The following is a 17,444-nucleotide window of genomic DNA, read 5'->3' as shown; positions in this document are numbered from 1 at the left end:
AAGAACTGGACTACCCACAATTCCTTGCCTCCTTCCGTTTTCCAATCATTCGAGTCGTAAGATGGCGGACCGGCGGCGAAGGAGGAGGCGCGTGTCCCAGGACAGCGAGGACGACGACGAGTCCGGTTCGGGCTCGGACAGCGGGAGGTCGGGCTCCCCGGCGACGAAGAGCCGAGGGAGAGAGCCCGACCCGGTGGAAGCTGTAGCAGGCCGGGTGGAGGCGAAAAAAGACGTGGAGTCCGAGTGTGTGAGTAGCTAACTACCGGGAAGCTAACGGTTAGCTCGCCGAGCTGACGGCTGCGTCTCCCGGCGGGGAGCTGTGGCAAATAACCCTTCCAGAAAAACTTTTGTCGGCGGTTCAAGTTCTCGCTTTTGCCCCATGTTATCACCGGGAAATCACCGATAAATAATTTAACTGTAGAGCAACTTGACTCTCCACGTAAACAACTTAATGTTTCATCCTTAGCCGGCGTTAGCTTCAAGGAAACTAACGTTACATTAGTGAAGTTTTTCAACCGTTTGGTAATTTCTGCCAAACAAGTTCTTCATCACATATATATTTAATATGTTATGGTAAATTAAGTGTTTTTAACGCCGTTAATCCCACTAGTTAACCTGATTTTGTCTCATTATGTGGATCCTAGACGAAAAGGCGCCAGTGGGAAGGCATTTACTCGGGCAGCAGATGTGTCCATAACACCGGCTCGGGCTCCTCTGAAACTTTCTGATTTTGTTACCAAAGGTTAAAAGCTGTTGACTGCATACCGGCCAGTTTGTCAGGTAGCCAGGCAGATATAGTTCCCGCACCGGTATGTATGAGGTGTGAGGAGGCGGTTATGAAAGTGGATTTTTTTTTGGGTTTAACCTCAGAGCTAGGCCCCGCTAGTGCTGCGGCTCCGTGTAGTCCGGCTGCCACGGTGCTGCACACGTCAACACCGCAGATACATCACCGGGTTACTGTCGGTACAACACACTCTGTGGCCCGGTTACACTCGTCTTCTGTGTGACACTGAGTGAGTTTACATGCACACTAGTGTCCTGGTTTGATCATGTTCTGGTTTTGATCATATTCTTGGCATGGAACAAGAGAAACCTGTTTACTCATCTCCCTGTTTACATGAGTCTAACAGGGTCTAACGGGATCCAGGTTTCTGTCATCTCTGTGCGGTTGTGTCTTGATTCCTCATGATCTCAGCTTCTAATTTCGCTACTAACTAAGACGGCTCAGAAACCACACTAGTATCCTGGTGTTGATCACATTCTGGAAGTGGTGTCTATATTAAACATGAGAATCTCCGTCGTTTATATCCCTGTTTACTAGGGATGCACAATATTGGATTTTTTGCTGATATCCAATATGCTGATATTTTCCAACTCCTTTTGGCGATTGCTGATGCTGATACAGATATATGCAAATATTTTTTCCACCCTGTTGAGGAGGCTATTATGCATGTAAGCATAGATTGTACTAAGTATGATCAAGAAGGACAATATATGAAGGAAGAACTTTAGAAGACAGGAGCTCAGCATTAAAACTTTAATGAACCTGCCAAGTGGGAGCAGCAGTAGAGTTTTCTTTGAGTTTATTAGACAGACAGGATTAATGTGTAGGATTTAATCTCTGGTCCACACTCTGCAGAAGAAGGTGGCGGTAATGCACCTAATACGCTGGTTGCCAACTTTGGTTATAAACTAAAAATAATAAGTTTTTTCAAACAGAGTGGTACATCCTGTCCGCTGAGGTGTTTCCTACCTGTGCAGCCGAACACAGCAGCTCCTCTGTGGACTGTTTCACCCTGACGGTCCCGGTGTTTCCTCCGCAGGCTCCGCGTCACTCAGCTGTCCGACAGACCAGCTGCTTCTTCCTGCTTTAACCTGAATAACAAACCGGGGCTCAGTGCTCCGGTTGGATCCACAGGGAGACACACAGCCAGCTAGCCTCCGCTAACCCCGGCTTGTTATTCAGGTTAAAGTGGGAAGAAGGAGCGGGTCTGTCAGGCAGCTGAGTCAAGCGGAGCCCGCAGAGGAAGCACCGGGACCGTCGGGGTGAAACAACCCGCAGATCGGCAGAAATGTTCATTGCTGATATTCAGTTTTAAAGCCTTTATTTCTCACCATCTCTCTCCTCTACCAACAAATGATCAGAAACCGTGATCAGGTGTTTACATACCACAGTATCCTGGTTTCTGTTGGAGTAGCATGTCCAGGTTTCTTAAAATCAGGAGATGTTTACATGTGCGACGCAGAACAGGGATACTAGTGCCCATGTAAACGCATCCACTGCATTCTAGAGAGTTAGTTGTATGGAAGAATCTATCCCAGTTCTTCAGAACAGACTGGGTCAGAACCAGTTCACTACTCAGAGGCAAACCATGCTCATGTTTTACTGGAGCAATAAACCAAAGGCTGCCTGGGACAGTGAAAATACAACTATAAAGGACATTTTGAGATTCCAAACACCTGTACTGTGGGAACATGTGTGATGCAAAAACTGACAATAGCAGCTAAAAAAAGCTACAACATGAAGCTGATCCTTTCTTAAAGCAGCAGTCAGGTGTCTGTAATCATTCCTCCTGTTCATACTGGATATTCAAAGATCCTTCAAATGTGCTTTCAATGGAAGTGATGGAGGACAAAATCCACAGTGTGTCCACACAGTCATTTAAAAGTCTATGTGAAGCTTCTATTCAGCTTCATCAGTCTGAGTTAGTCATATCAAGTGGATATCTGACACATTTACAGTCTTTTTAGCATCAAATTCCCTCTTTGTGTTTCCTCAGACAGTGTTTCCCTGTTGAGCTGCAGGTGGAAGTATAGTAACAAAAAGAGGAACTTTGGCACTAAAAAGACTGTAACATTGAAAGATATCTACCTGATTTGACTCATGTAGATTTTAGTCTATGGACTCTGTGTTCTTCATCCTGTTCTTGGCTTTATGAACATGTCAGCTGCTACAGAGTGGATGTTATTGTGATTTGATGGACGTAGTTCTGTTTTTGCTTCTTCTACACTCATTCAAACCGACACAGAGACGTTGGTTAAACTTGAGTCGGGAGGGGGGGGGGTCTATCTGTATGGGTCGACCCTTAAGGTTAGTTGTCACGTAAACGGGTTCCTCGGCGCAGATTTCCATTCAGGAATCTGATTGGATGTGTTGTGAGCTGCGCGAGTATGACGTTAAAGCTTACCACAAATAAACTCAGCTCCACACATGGTTTAACATAAATGCTGTTCCTCTCAGTCGGTCCTTTGATTGAAGCTGATTGTAGAGAATTACTTGTGGCAGTAATGTTTCATAAGGTGGTCGCATGAAGAACATTAATCCTAATAGATAAATAAATAAATGGATGATTTCCTGGAGCAGCTCTACATTCCTCAGACTACAAACATCCACGGTGTTGTTGTTTCAGGTTCAGGTGAGACATGAAATCGGATCCACGAAGGTCGGTTTGAGCGACAGATGTATGAAGTTTATCAGATACGTCCAAACTGGACTTCCTGGATGTGTTCTTCATCGTCTCACCAGCACCTGAAGCACAAAAACACAAAAACAGCCTCTTGTGCTGTTTTGGTCTGAACGCTCGATTAGAAACGAGAGAGAGACGAGGTTTTTGTTTGATTTCCGCCAACAGGAGCAGAGAAATGAACAATCAGTACGATCAATATGTACTCGTCTTCCTCCAGATTCACCTCGAGGAAATGACTGAAGTAGCGAAACATTTATTTGAAGCTGCAACGATAAGTCGATTAATCAATCGACAGAAGATTAATCTGCAACGATTTTGATAATTGAATAATTATTTAAGCAAAAATGGAGAAAAATATCTTGTTCCAGCTTCCAAAATGTGATTTATTTTGTTTTTGTTTGTTTTCATTCTTTTATGATAATAAACTGATTGTCTTTGGAGCTTTAGTCAAACAAGACAAGGCATTTTTAAGTATCTTTGGTCTCATTTTTCACATTTTTCTGATATTTTGACCAGATGAACTATCGATCAATTGAGAACATAAACAGTAGATTAATCACTAATGAAAATAATAGTTAATTTGCAGCCATTGTGTTGTTTGTCTTGTTCTCTGTTTTCTGAGATGTTCGTCCTTCCTGGTGATACTTTCACAGTTTGGTGGCTGAATTGTTGACTGTTTCTCTCTCGTGTCTTTGCAGGAGAGTGAGGATGGGGTAGGAGAAGGTAAAGACATGAGAATATTCTATATCATATGATGTTCAGCTGTTGCGTTATCTCTGTAAAAGCCTCTGACACTCAGATGATCTTTGTGTCCATCCAGCGGTCCTCTCTGACTACGACAGTGCAGATCCGGAGGAAAACGGCTCCCACTCGGAGGTAAAAACACACCCGATGACTGAAGCTCAGACCGCCGTCCGTCAGCTACTAATCGATTAGTCGCCAACTATTTTGATCAACTATTAATTGTTTTGAATCATATTTATGTGAATATTTTCTGGTGTCTTTAGTCCTCTTAAGACAGTAAACGGGTTATTTTTGGGTTGTGGAAAAAACATTTTCATTAATTTTTTACATTTTCTGACAAACGACTAATCGATTAATTTAGTTGCAGCTTGATGTAGTAAATGGAAACCTTTTAATAGGAAGATTTAATTAAACAGTTTCACAATCATTCATGGGAAGGCTAATTTAGGGAAGGCTTTTATTGTGAAGCATCTACAGGAAATGCAAAGTTTTTGTGACTGTTTTTGAATAAAATTTGTTTTATATTTTTAGCGCGAATGTTTTCCTCGATCTGCTTCTAACAAGCTAAACTTCCTGTTCCCTTCAGGGAGTGGAGGAGGAAGAGGAGGCAGAGCAGTACAGCGATGAAGAGGCTCCGGCAGCAGCCAGCGAGCCTAAACCCTCTGCCGCCGAGGTCCCAACGCAGGGGGAGGAAGAGAGGCATGAGGAGGCGGAGGAGGAGGAGGAGGCAGAGGGGGAGGGAGGAGGAGGAGGCGGTAAAGAGGAGAGCAAGGTGGAGGAGAAAGGAAACCTAGCCGGAGAGAGACAGAGCGGCGACGGACAGGTGAGACACTCTGAACCTCTCAATTTATCACAATAATAATAGTGATGTAAATACTGACTAGAGCATCAACATGGATTAATATGCAGCTGAAAATAGTCCCCAGAACATGCACAGTAATGTTTGTTTCAAAATACAGCGGCCAGGAGTCTTTAAAAAAAAGTTAAATTTATGAAACAAAATGAAAAAAATCAGATTAAATTCGATGTCGCACCACAAGCTGAACACAAAACACATACAGGACAAACAAACATTCAGCCAGACAGCAAAAACATTATTACAAAGAAATATTTTCGTACTCCGTCTACCTGCAGGAGTCCACAGATGATCCCGAGACGAAGGCGGGAGGAAAACCGGGCCAGAAGCTCGACGACGACGAGGACAGAAAGAACCCGGCCTACATCCCCAGGAAGGGTCTGTTCTTCGAGCACGACGTCAGAGGACACACGCAGGAGGAGGAGAGGTACGGATCGGCAGCGAAGGCGGCGGTTTGATATCAACGTCACTTCCTGTCTGTTGGGAGAAAAATCCTGTTTTGTTTGATGCGTTTCTGCTTGAGGAATATCAGGAGTCTAGAGGTGTAACGGACCTCGGCTTTGGGGTTACGGTTCAGTAAGTTTTCAGTACCACAGAATAAAAAGGAAGGTAATAATATTTAGGTCCTTTTTATTTTGAAAAAAATCAAACAATGGCTCATCGGCCAGAACTATTACTGGCACAGTTTACCGTATTTTCTCTAATATTAGCCGGGGCCTTTATTTACCTCAACTGCAGAGGGCAGCAGGCCTTTATTGGAAGCAGGCTTATATTAGAGACGCCTTTATTCCTAACTCCCTGTTTGATAAGTATATTTGCTCATATTTTAGTACGAAGCCTCCCTGTTCTCTGATCTGCTTCCATTTGTTCTGCTAAATTTTTGTTACTGCATTATGCTATTAATAAAATTAAAAGCCTTCATTTCCTGACTTTTATTGTGAAACATTACACAAACATTTCAATATAACTTGTGTGACGTATGACCGGTCAAGTACGGGAGGGGAAATATGGCCGCTGTCAGTTAAAAACTAAACAACAGCCAGTTAACAGCACAGTCAAATATCAATCAGCTGTCTCTCTAACGTTAGCTCCAAGCTAACTTTCTTCCTCACATCTCCTGCTAGCTCTCCTCTTGTCTCACGCTTCTGTTTTTTCCAGTATCTGATTCCTTCGCATATCGCAAAACTCTCTCTTTGAGTTTGGAGACCCGGCTTTTAATTGAATACCAGCCACTATTAGAGAAAATACGGTAGATGTGCAACATGAAAAAGGAAAACAACCTTTCTTCTTCGTGCGAGGAGTCGGGACACCTGCTGACAGCTGGTTTATTCTGATTTACGATCAATCAGAACCGGTTCTTATTACATGCTGTCCGACCACGTCAGAAATCAAATTTGTTTATTTGTAGTTGTTCCGAACGGCTTCACTCAGATGAATCAATAATGAAAACGATTGTTAGTAGAAGCCCTTAAACTGTGTCACGTCTCCTCTCAGACCTAAAGGTCGAAACAGGAAGCTGTGGAAGGACGAGGGTCGCTGGGAGCACGACAGGTTCAGGGAGGAGGAGCAGGCGCCGAAGAGCCGCGAGGAGCTCATCGCCATCTACGGTTATGACATCCGCAACGGCGGTGGCTCCGGAGAGCGACCGTACAGGCAGCGCAGGCCCCGGTGAGTGCCTCCTTCACTCTCTCGTAATATACACATATCTATAAATTTATACTCTTACATGAACCGTCACCTCGCTCTCAAAATCATATTTCTTAATCACCTTATACCAGATTTCCAAAATTCATTTCATGACTGAGTCGAGCATTTTCTCACTTTCCTTGAACATCAAACTGTGGACGCAGCATCCCTCCACACTTCATTCAGTATTTTTCTAGTTGAAGTACAATAACGATCAGAAGTTTGGACACAGCGTCCCGTTAGTGCGTCCAAATGTTTTATTTAAAAAAAAAAATTTATTTGCACACATAAGACACATAAAATCCAGATAATAAAATTTAAAAAAGATGTGAGGGAGAGATCAAGAACATATATAACGGACCTCCCCTCCACATTAAAATGTCTGAAAACAACTAGACCTGTGTTATATATGTTGTTGAGTTGTGTACTTACATTATCCCAAATGTTTCCAACAAGTTTCAAACCCAGAGAAATCTGTAATTTAATCAAAGTAACGGACCGTTTCATTTGGTCGCCTGTCGATGGCGTCATACCTCCTCTACCAAAGAGTAAACACGCACCAGATGCATACGGCGGCGCTGTGTTTGTCCGCTACAATGGCGTCTACCAAAGAGTAACTTACACACATACAAGATAATACATCGGCGTTGTGGTTGTTCCACACAAACAGCTTCATTCAGTGTTTTTACCTGTAATCTCCGGGTCCGTTTGTTCTGGAGAGGAGGAGACCTCTGCAGGTAAAAACGTCCTGAATGATGAACACTGGAGTAATCCTATCCCGGTGAAGCTGGTTATTTAACAACGAAGACAACAACTCCCATGATCCCTTGCTACTTCACACTGTCATCACACTCCGTCTTCTGTTATTGTTTTGATTGAGACGCCTAGCGGCTGAAATTACATAGTGTGCGTTTAAGGAGGGAAAAACAAACAACAAAACAGGAATAAAAAATCTAAACTAATATAATTTAGAAAAATAATGGACAACAAGAAGCAAAATGAACAGAATAATGAACCAATCAGTAGACGACAGATGAAACACAGATAAGCAGAGTGTCTGATGTCTGAGTGTTTGTGTGTCCTGCAGACAGAGTGTGTCTCCCAGCAGAGACAAACGCTGGCGAGAAGGAGGAGGAGAGCGAGCGGTTCGCTCCTGGCAGAACAGCGGAGGAGGTCCGAACCGAGGAGGAGCTCCGCCTTCATCCATCCATCCCTCCTCTTCCTCCCCTTCCTCTCTCCCTCTCTCCTCCGCTCAGCGTAGCAGCAACTCTTCCAGACCGCCTCCCTCCCGCAGCAGACCATCCCACCAGAATCAAATGCACCTCCCGCCTCAGTCCCAGTACAGGAATAACGAATCAAACGCACCCCAGATGCATCCCAGAGACCGACAGGGCTCCAAAGCTCAGTCGGAGCCCGCAGGAGACAGAGGTGTGGTCAGCAGAGGAGGGCGTGGCGGCGGGGGGAGGGGAGGTCCCTCCGTGGTCATCGAGGACATTACGGTCAGCCAAGGTGGCGTTGGGGACGAGGATCGGGGCTTAAGTGCTGTAACGGTGTCGTCAACGTCACATACGAGTAGTTATCAGTCTGCGTTGCCGAGACGACAGCAGCAGGAGCAACGAGGGAGCGCCGACAGATCTGCATCTGGATTGGCCGCCTCCACCTCTGACCCCGCCCTACAGTCGTCGTCAGCAGCAGCAGCAGCGACCAATCGGGAAGCTTCTCCTCCCACCGAGCGGCCAGTGGAGCGTAAATCATACTCGCTGGCTCGCAGGACTCGCTCTCGGCCCGCGGACCTGGGCAGCAAACAGCCGTCCATGGAGGAGTCTGCAGCTGGAGGGAACGCCTCCTCCCCCGGCAGCGCGGGAGGGAAAAGCTGGACGGGAGGAGGCAACGGGCCGAGCCAGGCAGGAGGAGGAGGAGGAGGAGGAGGCGGTGGGGGAGGAGGAGGAGGAGGAGGAGGCGGCGGCGGCGGCGGGGGAGGAGGAGGAGGAGGAGGAGCGCTGACAGAGCTCGACCAGGACGTGGCTCGGCTCAGTCTGGCCGGACAGAACTGGAGCCAGAGCCCGACCTCGTACATCCGCTCCGAGATGAGAGGTGAGTCTCCTCTCTCAGGTGTCCGGTGTCACTTTTGTATTTTTATAATTATTTCTATAAATTATAATACTAAAATCAATCCAGTGTGAGGCGCCAGGTAATTTTCCCCTTTTCTCCCTGTTTCTCAAAAAACCACAATACCCATGAACCTCTGCAGCTGTGGAGAAGAAACCAGTCAGTAGTGTGAATCTTCTTTTAATTCAGGAAGTAAACATGATGACACAGTTTCTAATTAGAATATGAACTTCAGATTAGGGCTGCAGTCTGCTGGTCGACTGGTCGATTAGTTGGTCGATATGCTCTCGTCCGACTAAATTCTCATTGGTCGAATAATCTCCGTGTTATTTTCATAAGGAGAAAAGTGCTACATCAGCAGCTTTCCAGGATTAATCCATTACTTCCTGCGGCGGGGGGGGACAGACTAACAAATTACCTGTGAAAACAACGGGGGTGTATTCAAAACACCCCCGTTGTTTTCACAACTTTGAGCTCGCCCAACCTAACGGAGCCTGCTGGGTCTAACTGTACTGAACGTTTACTGAACGTTTACTGAACGTTTACCGAGTCTTTCTCCATAATGACACAACGAGAACCCCCGCCAGCCCCCAAAAAATATTTTTTAATATTCGACAGCGTTTGGGAGTCTCTGAGCAGCGCTGTTCCGGTACGTGAGTCAACCTCTGTGTCGTTGCCTGGGAAACCACTGGTCGCGCGGCTCCGTTAAGGAGTATGTTTGCGTAGCGAGCGGGAAAGAGCGAGGGACAGAGAAGTGACGGTGGATGCGAGCGGAGCAGAGGAAAAGGTTAGTAGTAAGTTGTCAGTCTGGCAGTAAATGTACAGCACAGACTACAGTGTGTCGGTTAATAAATGCTAAAAAGTCACGTCTGTTGTTTCCCCAAATGCTGGAAAAGGAAGGAGGTTAGCTCCAAAGTTAGCAACAATGGGTTAGCATAACCTGAAGATGCTAAACAGAGAAATACAGAACAGAGAAATGTGTGGCTGCCGAGTTTACTGTGCACTCTGTCCCGTTACGCCGCCACCACCACCACTTCAGATTGTACAATCAGTTTTTTCACCAGCGTGATCTGAAGCCTCCGTCTGTCGTTAGCAACACATGGACAAAATTTTAAGATCAGCGATTGGATGTTTTTGGCTGAAATGCACTTTGGGAGTTGTAGTTAGTTTCTACTCCACAGTTTTCGTGTCTAGTCTCGTTTTGACACGACTGATGAAACAAATCGCTTGTGTTTCCACTTGAAGCTTTTCTGTTATTAAGACGTCACTTTGAGCTATGAGACATTATAACAGACATATTTCACTGTTTTCTGACGTTTCATTGACAAAAGGATAAATCAGGAAAATAATCAGCAGATGGATGGATAATGATGATAATCGTTACTATCAGCCCTAAAGCAAAGCTCAGTGTTTCAGGCTGCGGTGAGCTTCTAACTCCTCACTGCCTCTTGGATCTGCTGAGTTCAGGTTAAGAGATTTCGCTGTTCTGGTTCGTCAGCTTTAGTGTTGAGTCTGCTGACAGCGTCTCAGCTTTTAAACCCGGTTTTATAGACTCGCCTTCTCGTCTGACAATAAGCCTTTTATGTTTACATAACAGCTCCGTTGTGTTTACGGCTGCAACCAACAGTTCCTTTCATATCAGTTAATCTGCCACTTATTTCCCAGAATAATCGCTTTGCCTATAAAATGTCAGAAAATAGTGAAACTGTAGTGATCCTGCGATAAGTGACGTCTTCAAATGTCTTGTTTTTCCTGACCAACTGCCAAAAACCCCAAAATATATATGTTTGACAAAGAAAAGCATTAAATCACAACGTTTGAGAAGCTGCAACAAGATCATTTCTGACATTTTTCTCATAAAAATGATTATTCGATTATCAAAATAGTTGGTGATTTAATTTTCTGTCAGTGGACTAATTGTTGCAGCTCCAGTTGTGTTACGGTCAGATTCTCTTTTTATTTATTTTTGTTATTCTGTCTTATATGCTGTTTTTTTTACTTGTATGACTGTATTTTATGCACTTTTACACTTGAAAATCATTTAAAGTGACATCCCGACATCTCTGTCACCCGCAGGCCTCCCGAACCCCATGCACATCCCCGGCGGCCCGCCTCAGTTCTCCAGCATGGAGGAGATGGGCGTCGGCTCCAACCGGGCCAAACGTTACTCTTCGCAACGTCAGAGAGCCGTACCCGAGCCGGCGCCGCCCATGCACCTGGGAGTGATGGAGGGACACTACTACGAGCCCAGTAAGATCACACAGTGTGACATCAGACAGAGACGTGAATGAAACATGTTAAATACGTCTGAACAGGTCATTTAAAGTCTCACCAACGGTATTTATGTAGAAATATGTGAAAGAAACACAACAAAGAAAAGTCTCAAACTTGTTTCAGTCAGTGTTGTTCTTCCTCCTGCTCACCAGCAGAGGTCAGTAAAAGTCAGAGAACGTCTCAGGTGTTTAGAGCTGAAATGATTCATCACTTAAATGCAGGACTCTTTCTCTGTTTCGTATCACAATAAACTGAATATTTTAACAAAACTAAACATTGAAAAATGTTAATTTGAGCCCCTTTCAGCTCCAGAGCAGCTGTATGTGTGAACGCAACTGTCTGAATCAGTCGGACCAGACGTTGAACGGTCTTTACCTGCCTGATTGGGCTCTCGTGTGAATGCAGCAGGTCGTCCTCCAGAGCGTGTTGATGGCGTTTCTATCATGTGGCCGCTGCTGGATAAACGCAGCAGGCCAGTAAAGCTGTGAGAGGACTTCCTGTGATTTCTCATAGAATAAAAGCAGTTTTATATCTGATGAAAAGCTTTAAAACGCTGAATTACAACGGCCGTGTACTTTTTGCGTCATGTCCTGCCTCCTGCACGCTCTGCCCGCCAGGACCAGTATCCTGTAGGTTTATTCCTGTTCAGAGTGGTGTGTTAACATACTGGGAGTCGGAGACCAGTTAACTGTAGGCGTAATAAACACCTCAACACAGAAAATCTGCACTATTATACACTTAACGTACGCTGATAACAATAACGTCTATATCTATTTATGATCAATACAATACGAGAAGTGATCATTTTATTACAAAAATTACAGTATTTATTTTAAGATTGACAAGTTTATTTTTCTAAAACAACACTAATGTTTACAGCTTTCACTACGTCCACAATTAATAATATATTTATTTATTGTGAACTTATTTGGAACAACGAGGTTCTTAATATGTAAACTAATATCAGCAGTAGTAGAAGAAATACTCAGATCCTTTACTGCAGTAAAAGTACTAATACAGCAAAGTAAAAATACTCCATTACAAGTAAAAGTCCTGCATGAAGTAAAAGTACATAAGTATTATGAGCTTGATGTAGTTAAAGTATTGCAGTAAAAGTACATAAGTATTATGAGCTTGATGTAGTTAAAGTATTGCAGTAAAAGTACATAAGTATTATGAGCTTGATGTAGTTAAAGTATTGCAGTAAAAGTAGTGGTTTGGTCCCTCTGACTGATATATTATTATATATGACATCATTAGATTATTAATAGTGAAGCATCAGTGTTAGAGCAGCATGTTACTGTTGTAGCTGCTGGAGGTGGAGCTAGTTTACACTACTTTATATACAGTTAGCTAGTTTAGTCCAGTGGTTCCCAACCTAGGGATCGGGCCCCTCCAAAGGGTCAGCAGATAAATCTGAGGGGTCGTGAGATGATTAATGGGAGAGGAAAGAAGAAAAAACAAAGTTCCCTCCGTCTTCCCTTCCTGCTGCCTCCTCTTTTTGATCACTGATTGATCGGTTTGTCTCTGTCTCACAGTGTCGTATCAGGGACCAATCTACGCCCACGGGGATGGCCCCGCCCCCATCCCGCCGCAGGGCATGCTGGTCCAGCCGGAGATGCACATCCCTCACCCTGGTCAGTGGAGTTTATGTTCTTCTGTTGTTTTAGGATGTTTTATAAATGTTTACATATGAGAATCATCTCTGTGCCTCGTTTCCAGGCCTCCATCCCCACCAATCAGGCGGCCCGATCGCCAACCCCGCCATCTATGGAGGCCCGCCGGTGTCTCTGTCGCCAGGGCAACCGCAGCAACTGCTGCCTCCGCCTTTCTACCCTCCGCCAGGGGTCATGACCTTCCCTTACCCAGCCATGTACCCAACCCCGCAGGTACACGCTCACCTGTAAACATGAACATATTTTCTCTGTAAATATCCAGTTTATTGAGTTTAGTCCAGTTTATCCATCACCTGGTACAAATGCCAAACATCTGATCCATTTAATATTATGACGACACAATAAACTGGAACCAAATTTCCAGAAAATTATGAAAAGAAATTAGTACTATTAGCTCTGCTGTGTGTGAATATTAGAGATTAACAGTAAGAGATTAAACCAAACATATCAAATCAATCAGCTGCTGAATCGTCCACAGAGACGCTTCAAACCAGCTGCAGCTGCTGAAAAGTGTAAAAAGGTTTTAGAAAGTATCAAAAGTCTGAAATTTAATTCACAAAGGTCTTAAATATTTCTTCATAGACACTAATGTTAGTTCTAAAATATTATTTAATGTAATTTTAGCAAAAACTGGCTGGAAAATCCCCAACAAACCTTCAATGAATGAGTTATTGTTGAATTGGTTAATCGATATATCCATTCATTGATTGTTTATCTGCTGCTGATTAATGAGTCATTAGTTATATTATTAGTAATGATTGTTTATACTGGCAGGACGTCATGTGAAATAAATTTAAATAAACTGACATTTATTTCACATCTGCTAAATATCATCACTGATGGTTTTTATTAATGTCTTTCATACTTTAAACATAAAGGTGTTAAATTATTCTCTGTCTTAAAATGTCTCTAATATAAATATTAAATACCTCTGGACTCTAATAATCCTTTAAAAATCAGCCAGTCTGTGAAGGAAAGTATCTTTTTGAAAGTAAATGTGACTGCTGTTATTAGTTAGTGTGAATATCAGCAGATAAACTGATTCTCAGTCGCTGCCGTTAAACTGCTGCAGAAGAAGAAACAACAAGATGACGTCATTAAAAGCTCAAACGATGGAAAACATGATGGAAATATGACGTTTCTGTTAGTTTCATGTATTGATGTGAGGAAGGTTAGTCTCATCATCGGGCCTCGTTTATAACGAACGAACGCCACTTTTTAAGCAAACTTTGGGATTTAAAACAAAACAAACTCCACAGTAGCTTCGACTGCTGCAAACGCACATAAACTGGACAAATGAGAACCTGCGACTCTGAAGGCAGAAGGAGGAAACGTTTATTTATTAAGTCTGTTTACATTTGATTTTTATTCACCAGTTGAAAATGTGCTTAAACATGTGGACTTCCTGCCCCCCCCCCCCCCCCCCCCCCCCCCCCCCCCCGTCTCAGGGTCAGGCCCAGGTGACGTACGGAGGCGTGACCTACTACGACACGATGCAGCAGCAGGCTCAGCCCAAGCCGTCGCCCCCCCGCCGCACATCCCAGCCCGTCACCGTCAAGCCCCCCCCTCCGGAGGTGCCCTTCGCCTCAGAGTGACCCCTCACCCCTCCCAGCCACCCAGTCCCAGCCACTCTCCGGGTCCAAGACTACAGGTGAGCACCTCTGCTGGTAAAAACATCCTGAATGATGAACTGGAGTAATCCAACGAAGACAACAACTCCCATGATCCCTTGCTGCTTCACACTTGCTGCTTATTGTTTTGATTGAGACGCCTAGCGGCTGAAACTACATGTTGTGCGTTTAAACTCAAACTTCATTGATGTTTTTTAAGTCATCTCACATTTCTGAACCGTGTCACGTTGTTTGCAGGAGCGGGGTGGGAGGGTCGGTGAGGAGCTGCGGTCCCCAACAGCAACCACCAACGTCAACGAGGGAGGGAAGGACGAGCGGACGGAGGGGAGGATGGACAGATTAGAGGTGTGGAGGACGATGCAGGTGACCCGCAGCAGCATCGCCGCCGCTGGAAGACGACTCGTTCCCTTTTTTTGTTTTTCTTCTTTTCAACCCCTGCAGCAGCTTCGGCGGGTCAGCTGCGTCGGACTGAATCCCCCCCCCCCCTCTCGCCCGCCCGCTCGCCGGACTGACGAGTTCAAACCCTTTAGAGCCACTTTGAAGCATTTAACGTCACGAGAGTCGGATGTTGGGCTTCACAGTTTTCTACTGAGCTGCGATGTGTCGAAATGAAACGTTGAGAAAGGTTTTATTATTTTTTTGTTTGACTTGTTGGAGTCAACAGGCGATAGTTTCTCTGTGGAACGAACTGACACTCTGTTATTTTATCCGTTTACTTCAAACTGTACGTCAGCTTTCTTTATTTCTGTCTAATAGGAAACTTTTCATTTCCAGCATCCATCCTAGTTACTCTGTTAACACAGAACGTTCAAACAGAATCAAATAAAAATCGTACCTGCGGTTGGAAGATGTTTGTAAGAATCGGTTGTGTATATAGTTTGACTGCAGCTCTTCGTGTCATGTTTCCTTTTTTTTTTTATATTCATGGCTGACGCGGCGCTTCCTGTAAAACCTCCTCGTTACCGTCTCGTTACCCGCCAATCACAGCTGACAGGAGCTCCGTTCGGTTCTTACACCTGCTGATCTCTGCCTGCTTCTCTGTTGTTGTTGTTGTTGTTGTTGTTGTTTATTTTTAGTCTCTTTGACGCCATCTTGATCAGCTCTGTGTTTCTTTACTGTAACAGATGTTTAAATGGGATTCAGAATAATATATTGCTGCATGTTCTGGGCTCATTTTCAGTCTCTTTAAATAGAAAGAAGAGATGATGCATTGCACCAAGGGCTTTTTCTTGTTTATGGTTTTTTTGTTTCGTTTGTTTTTTTTTCTTTGTTTTTGATTAATGGATTCATTGTTTAGTCTATAAAACACAGGAAAGCAGTTAAAAATGGCCTGTTACAATTTCCCATAATGATCCATTATCAATTAATCTGTCAGTTACTTCATTCATTAGCCGTTTGATCTGTAAAATTTCAAAAAAAATCTTTTTAAATGTGTGTTTTGTCCAAACTAGAGCTGCAACGATTCATCGATTAGTTGCCAACTATTAAATGAATCAACTATTTTAATAATAAATTCATCGTTTTGAGGTTTTTTTGTTTTGTTTAAAGAAAAAAAAACATCCAAATTCTCTGATTCAGTTTCTTAAATGTGAATATTTTCTGTTTTTTTTAGTCTTTATGACAGTAAACTGAACGTCTTTGAGTTGTGGACAAAACGAGACATTTGAAGACGTCGTCTTGAACTTTGATCCACATTTTTCACCATTTTCTGACATTTTATGGACCAAACAACTAATAGATTAACCGACAAAATAATCAGCAGATTAATCAATAATGAGAATAATTATTTGCAGCAGAAAAAGGTGAAAAAAGTTCAAGACGACGTCTTCAAATGTCACAACTCAAATATCTTCAGTTTACTGTCATAAAGACTAAAAAAAACAGAAAATATTCACATTTAAGAAGCTGAATCAGAATTTGGACTTTTTGTTTCTTACATAATGATTCAAAAAAATCAATTATCAAAATACTTTGTGATTGATTAGAGGGAAGTCACAGCTCTGAAGTTACAGACACAAAAATATTCAGTTAAGCATCATAGAAGACAAAAGAAAATTCTCACTAATTAAATATAAAACAGCAAATTTTTATCAGTTATCAGGTGGAGTAACCCGACCGAACTCTGTACAGTTTTAACAAAGTTTAAGAAAATCACAAAACTTCACATTTTATGAATGAATTGAGCTGTTGTATCTTTACATTCAGTCTCTATTGAACTATTTTTCCTCCTAATTTAACTTTCAGAAATTCATAAATGGCCTTAAAGAACCCAACATGTGTAACTTTAGAGTATGACATCATCATAAAAACTTCCAGAAATATTACGAGCAGGGTTTTTAAAGTCGAGGTTATGAGACGTTTAGATGAGAAAATGTTGAATAACCTGAGGAAGCTGCGGAGGAGGTAACAGGAATTATGGGAAACGTGGTTTGAGACGGAGGTCTGACGGTTAATGTCGATGTTTTTTTTTTCCTGTAACAGTATATTAATACTTTTCCTTCCTGTTGAGGAGCAGAAAAGTCAAATTAACACAAAGAGACACAAAGAGTTGCACAAAAGTCCCGTCTGAGAGAAGCTGCTGCTGCCGCCGGGTGGAGGCGTTTATTGTTGCTGTACATATATATAAAAATCTAAATGTGTATATAGAAGCTTGAAGAGAGAAAATAGAGCAGTAAACATATTCTAATAATACTACTAGTGCAGAACAGTCGGCTTCTGATTACAAACGCATCGGCAGGGACCTCGAATGTTAACGATGGATGGATTTAATTTAGAGAGAAGAAGAAGAAGAAGCTTTGTGGCTTTAGCTTTTGGTTTGTTTTTGTTTTTTTTGAAATGTCACTGTTTAATTTTAATACTTTTTTTATTATTATTAGTAAACGCAGGAGTGAAATGACGACTCGCTGCTCTTTGGTTTTTGTGTTAAACACCCTTAAAGGCACACTGAGACGAAGAAGAAAAACCACTTTATGAAAAATGATTATTAACTGTTTAACATTTG

The 17,444-nt window shown here is 43.1% G+C and overlaps 1 protein-coding gene across 2 annotated transcripts; it reads left to right on the top strand.

The window, feature by feature from the left end:
- Window positions 1-32: 32 nt before the first annotated feature.
- casc3 (casc3 exon junction complex subunit) lies at window positions 33-14,815 on the top strand. Of its 2 annotated transcripts, XM_067615691.1 has the most exons (12): window positions 33-247; window positions 4,166-4,190; window positions 4,288-4,343; window positions 4,798-5,034; window positions 5,346-5,494; window positions 6,562-6,735; window positions 7,841-8,847; window positions 10,939-11,112; window positions 12,675-12,773; window positions 12,859-13,025; window positions 14,261-14,463; window positions 14,681-14,815. In XM_067615691.1, exons 1-11 carry the CDS (start codon window positions 62-64, stop codon window positions 14,405-14,407), a joined length of 2,421 nt encoding a protein of 806 aa, XP_067471792.1. In that variant the 5' UTR covers window positions 33-61; the 3' UTR covers window positions 14,408-14,463; window positions 14,681-14,815. The 2 variants fall into 2 exon arrangements, with proteins under 2 accessions (XP_067471792.1, XP_067471791.1); XM_067615690.1 differs by lacking the exon at window positions 4,166-4,190 and having other exon boundaries at window positions 34-251; window positions 4,267-4,343.
- The last annotated feature ends 2,629 nt before the right edge of the window (window positions 14,816-17,444 follow it).

This window comes from Thunnus thynnus, chromosome 17, assembly GCF_963924715.1.
Source record: "Thunnus thynnus chromosome 17, fThuThy2.1, whole genome shotgun sequence".
Taxonomy (NCBI): Eukaryota; Metazoa; Chordata; class Actinopteri; order Scombriformes; family Scombridae; genus Thunnus; species Thunnus thynnus.
The sequence above is the reverse complement of the archived record's forward strand: the minus strand, read 5'-3'. Positions and strand labels throughout refer to the sequence as shown.